Source organism: Silene latifolia, chromosome 4 (genome assembly GCF_048544455.1).
Source record: "Silene latifolia isolate original U9 population chromosome 4, ASM4854445v1, whole genome shotgun sequence".
In the NCBI taxonomy this organism is placed as follows: Eukaryota; Viridiplantae; Streptophyta; class Magnoliopsida; order Caryophyllales; family Caryophyllaceae; genus Silene; species Silene latifolia.
In genome coordinates this window covers 102070253-102076083 of record NC_133529.1, presented here as the reverse complement: position 1 = coordinate 102076083, position 5831 = coordinate 102070253, and the positions used below count along the sequence as shown (strand labels likewise).

General features: G+C 32.8%; 1 protein-coding gene across 1 annotated transcript; it reads left to right on the top strand.

Moving 5' to 3' along the window:
- Positions 1-1678: 1678 nt before the first annotated feature.
- On the top strand, positions 1679-4712 carry LOC141653672 (bidirectional sugar transporter SWEET4-like). The gene is made up of 5 exons (XM_074461504.1): positions 1679-1892; positions 2032-2068; positions 2481-2862; positions 3170-3289; positions 4284-4712. Exons 1-5 carry the CDS (start codon positions 1850-1852, stop codon positions 4494-4496), a joined length of 795 nt encoding a protein of 264 aa, XP_074317605.1. The 5' UTR covers positions 1679-1849; the 3' UTR covers positions 4497-4712.
- Positions 4713-5831: the final 1119 nt, after the last annotated feature.

Below are 5831 nucleotides of genomic sequence, written 5' to 3'. Positions count from 1 at the left end.
GTAAAGCCAAATTAAAAGATTATTGTGTAGTTTCTGTCGGAATGTGCTTTTTCTTACGAGTATGTTAGAAGAAATTAATTCTGAGTTTCACGCGATAAGAAAGTTTACGAGTCAATTTAACTTTTAATTGGATTATTTAAAGAATAATCATAATTTTTAAGTTGATATATACAAGAGATGGCTAAATAGATACTTTCTTCTTCAAAGATATAATTTGTCATTCGAATCATAAATGAGGTAATGAAAATCTTACTACTTTCTCTTAGAATACGCAAAACCATACAAATAGCAAGGCACTTCTAGAAAGGGATCGGAATAAACAAAATAAAAGCACTTATAAATAATAACCCCTTCATTGTATAAAGGGATTTCAAGAAAATGATAAGCAACTAAGTAAGGTAACAAATTTTTTTCAGGTGATTTTACGTGTAAATTGCCTTAACATTTTAATAATGCCCTGTTTCTTTGGGCTGAATGGAGATGAGTTGAAGTGATCGAGTTATGCTGAAATGAATTGAGCTGAATGAAGTTGAACTGGATTGAAATTTGCTAAGATAAATAGACTTAAAATAAGCTTAACTGAGCTGAACTGAATTGAAAAGAACTGAATGAGAGTTGAAATTAAGCCGAAAAGAATAGAGTCTAAGATAGCACTTTAAAAAAAATTAGGATATATAATTAACCTCCGATCCCATTAATTCACCATAATTTAACATAAAACAATTTTGTATGAGACCTATGGAAAAAGGAAAATATATCGTCCATTGTAGGAAAATTACTTGTACGAGATGCAACTATACAAGCTATATTATATTTTTATTTTATTTTATTTTCTAAAATATAGAAATATTTGAAAGAAAGATAAACTTGATAACTTCCCTTCTTCACCACCCTTGTATAGCAAATTATATCCAAAGATTTAATTATAGCCAACACTTTAAAACTTCCCACAAAAAGACAAGAATAATTTGATTAAAAAGGTCAAAATTTCAACGAAAGGTGGAGAAACAAAACCAGAAGTATAAAACTTGCAACAACAAAATAAATAAATACAACACAATAAATAAGCATCTAATCTTATTATAAACAAAAGAAAAAAGAATCTGGAGACAGCACATTCTACTTTGACAAGCACTTGACAATTTGCAGTTTTTTGAGAATGAATAGTAGTGTACAACTCTCTTTACCACTATTTCTCACCCCTTTCGGAATACTAGGGCAGGGGCGTCTAAGGTTACGGGCAACCACGGACGGTGGAACCGGGCCTCCGGTTTTTGATCACCGTATTTACAAGCTTTACTGATGAAATTCAATACAAATTTCAAAGTATAATACACTTGTACATTTATATTTGGGGCCTCATTTTTTTGTGGTGCACCGGGCCTCCATTTATGTTAAGACTCCCCTATACTAGGGCGTTATCCGGTGATACCGAAATTTGTTACCACCCTCACAAATACTCTTCTAACACTTATTGAGCTCATTACTTTAGTGAAATCTAAACTTGCTCTATACGTAAAAGGTCAGGGTGATACAGAAACTCGATACTATCCGATAGAGTCGTCTCATTAACCCTATTAATTTGACGATTTTTGGAGGGGACCCCTTAGGCTATAGGTCTATATGTAACTTAGTACGTTCGATTTCACTATAAATACCCCTCTCCCTTTCTCGACATATTTGCATCAATCATACTTACATCCTTAGTGCTTACTTTGTTCCAAACAAAATAAGATAATAATACTACTAACATTCTTAACTTTCTAACCACCATTCTTTCATTTTCTTCTTAGCCACTTAATTACCTTTCTTTTATTTCTTCATTCTAACTACCTCATTTTAGTTTACCATGCTTTCTCCGGCTACTGCTCGTTTCGCCGTTGGCGTCTTAGGTCTGTTACACGACGTCCTCCGTATAATTTATTAAACAGTTTACGTCGAACATGTTAATAAACATCATTAAGAAGCACATAACTTTATTTGATTAATTATAATGATGGATGTTTTTTTTATTTTTTTTTTCATTTTCAGGGAACATCATCTCGCTCTTCCTGTATTTATCACCCGTGTAAGTAATTTTCCTTAGCTTGTTACAAAATTTTATAAATTAACAAAAGTATAGAATACATGCATGCAGGAAAGTATAGAATACATGCATGCATCCTGCATGCATGTTAAAATCGGTCATATAGTGGGCCATAAGGGTTCTCCATGCATACATGATACTTCTACACATATCACACGTAATTATATATGAAGAAAAAAAGTTTATTTATTCTACGTAGCATTTATCATATACAAAAACTACATAAATAATATAAAAGTTGACAACGTAAAAACACATGAACGTAGTCAAGGACATTAAAAGGCTTGCGAAGAGGCCTAACCTGGCGTGTTCGGCCTTTTATGAACTTTTTGCTTTGTACTGGTTTTTTTTGTTTCAAGATCCGTCACTGATTATTAAACGTCAAAATTTGCAGACCGACGTTCATTGACATATGGAGGAAGGGATCAGTGGACAAGTACTCAGCTACAACATACTTAGTGACATTTCTAAATGCAATGTTATGGAGTATCTATGGGATGCCATTTATCCAACCTAATAACATATTGGTATCTACTATTGCCGGTATAGGCTTAGTAATTGAGCTTGTTTACTTGACACTCTTTGTTATTTACTCGGATGGCAAGAAGAAAAAATTGACTGTCACCTTTATTACTCTTGCTGAAATACTGGCTGTCGGCATTGCCTTGGCCATGGTCCTCTTCTTCGCCAAGACATCCAAGCGCCGCGCACTTGTAATTGGATTGCTTGGTGATGTTAGCGGTGTCGTTATGTATGCCGCTCCCTTATCCGTTATGGTGAGTTTTTCTAACATTTTGTGCTCAATGATAGCCTTAATTATTGGTTATAATAGGGTTACTGCCTAACGTAGTTTGTAGGTTATCACGGAATATTAATGAATGTTATATGAATAAATGATTAAAAAATGGATGTAGGTAGGTGCCAAAATAGTTGGGAGGACGACCGGAAACATAGGAAAATAGGAATAAAAATGAATGTGATATAACATAAGAGTAATAAATACGATTTCAAGTAAGGAATGACAAGTAGTAAGTGATTAGTCATTTTCATGAAGAATTAAATTTGTTGTTGTCAAAAATGCAGAGACAAGTGATAAGAACTAAAAGTGTGGAATTTATGCCGTTAGCTATCTCTGTTACATCCTTCGCTAACGCCCTCGTATGGACTCTCTACGCCATTCATCCTTTGGACCCTTACGTTGCGGTATGTTCCTTTCCCGTATCCTACCGATTATTATTAAGATATAAAATCATTAATTAAGTCATGTATATACCTTAATATAAACTACTTTAAACTGTGAACGTACCCAATAATTCATTAAATCAGTTATAATTTATGTGATGGAATTGCATTATTTAGCTCATTTCTCTTCTTCTTTTTTCCCATTAACCTAATCTTTTTCAACATAATTTCTCCAACACTTTGTTATTTGTCATTTAGTTAAATTAATGGATTTCTTACTCATTAAGTTATAAAGTTGCATGTAGTTTTATCAAATACAGAGTTCTCTGTATTAAGCAAATAATTCCGTTCCAGCATTGTTTTCCTCTTAACTTTACCTTAAAATGGTGTCCAAGATATTCACTACCGTCAGTTTATTTCGTTTTTTCGTGTTAGAAATTTATTTTCCTTTAATTAAATAACTCTGTATTAAAAAAAGTTCAAACAAATAATTAAGACGAAAAGAATAATAGGATACTGAGTAATTTGAATCTCCGTACGTACTAGAATAATTTAGTCTATATACATGTAATCAATCACCTGAAGAAATAAAGTACTCCGTATTTGAAGAGGTGAACATCATACGTGATAATAATTGTATTAGAATGCAATCATTTTCCAACTCCATTTTCCAAGATCCTGAACTATGGGACTACTCTCCATTATTGTACGGCTGCTTCATATAAATACAAACCATATTTGACTTATTTAAAGACTTTTCATAAACTGACGTGTACCCTACTAATCAAACCATAATAATAATTACTTGTCGAAAATAATTTAATCACTTAAAAGCCGTCGTAAAATTTTTTTTAGTGAAATCGACTTTATTCATTCACGTTTTTTTCAAATAGGTCCATCGACTAAATGTTACTCCAATATAAATCTGTTTCATAATAATAACTCATACAACGGTCTATAACAGAACTTGTGACGAATAAAATTAACCGGGCATTTGTTGATTTGGGTGATGCAGATACCAAATGGAACAGGGTGTATACTTGGGCTAGCCCAACTTATACTTTACGCGACATATTACAAGTCAACAAAGGCCCAAATAGCTGCAAGGAAAGCAACACTCAAGCTTGAGATGGGCTTGAAGGAAGTGGTTATTGTTACTAAGGAGCCCAACAAAGTTAATAGTTTGCCTCCAAATGACGTTTTTACCCCTAAGATCATTGCTACCTAGATTAGTTAGTATAGACGACTTGAACTATTAGCTTAATTAATGCTAATGAAAACAAATGGTGTTTAATTTCTGGTTGTAATCTTTTTTTTTTCTTTTTTTTTTTTGGTTGGAAAAAGAGGTAATCATGCTTCATAATAATACCATGCAATTAGAGGATTAATGGTAGTTCTCACCTTCTTTATCATTGTTACTTTGAGGTTAATGAATTGTTATAGCTTATTTTGCCTTCATTGACAATTTGTTGGGATACTTTTTGCGATAGGGCGTCACCTGGTGATATCGAATCACGAGGCCACCTTAATTGAAAAATGAAAATAAAAAATTAAGCCGACTTTTCATTTTAGTGCCAAACACATTTGGGTAAAATTGTAATAATATCATGAGGAGAATTATCTTGTCTTTTAGATTTAAAGAAGATGTCGATTGCAACTGCTTGGATGTTAATACAAGTATACTTATTTGATGCAAAATTGCAAATTGTGGATTATATTGTTTTTAACACTTACGTTTGAGTAAGGGGGTCATATGTTTAGTGCAAGTGAGTTACATTTTGCTTTTATATAAGTGAACATCCAAAAGATTATGGTGAATGAACTACTTTAAAAGGGATTCCAGAACGACAAGGTAAACAAATGAACTAGCTAAAATAGATCAGTAGGTAACATTAACCAAAATTAAATGGCAGAGTAAGGAATCGAAATAAATTAAAAGTTTACATAATACTATTGACGAGAGTCCCTGCTAGCCGCCTTTCTCTAAGCAACTATTCAAATGGAAGGGGTACTCAACGTGAGAAATCGAATGGACATGGAAATGGAAATGATGCTTGGAATAAGAATAAGGTGTGTGTATATATGTAGGTGACAAGACATAGAAAGGCAAGATGAATCCACTTAAGGAATAATCCTTATCGATGGATGGATCATGTAATTGAAATCTTTGATGGAGATATGTCTACATATTCATAGGATTAGAATCAGCTTGATATGTAGAGGCAAACAAAATTGATGTTTATGGTCAACTTAAAATTAAAAGGAATATATGCATGTCTTATTGTAACCACTATTATTGCTTCTACATCATGTCTCGTATTCATAAACCCCTCAATATTTATCTGTAATCTACTAGTATAAGGCTGCCACCCTTGCTCTGTTTATGCATATATGCTTCTTCCTCATTGCTCACTCCTCATATTTGAAAGGGTCGTCATTGTGTGTGGTATAACGCGAGCACGTCACCTCAATCAAATAAGACCGTTATATAATGTATAATGTATAATATGAGTACTAAATTATATATACTCCTGTTATCATACACCACAATTTAATAATATTA

What these genes read in the sequence shown, in the direction of transcription:
- LOC141653672 (XM_074461504.1), top strand. Translation starts at nt 1,850, where the DNA reads ATGCTTTCTCCGGCTACTGCTCGTTTCGCCGTTGGCGTCTTAG. An exon ending in TTTCGCCGTTGGCGTCTTAG is followed by an intron (nt 1,893 to 2,031) that starts GTCTGTTACACG and finishes TTTCATTTTCAG; the next exon opens with GGAACATCATCTCGCTCTTC. An exon ending in CCGCTCCCTTATCCGTTATG is followed by an intron (nt 2,863 to 3,169) that starts GTGAGTTTTTCT and finishes TCAAAAATGCAG; the next exon opens with AGACAAGTGATAAGAACTAA.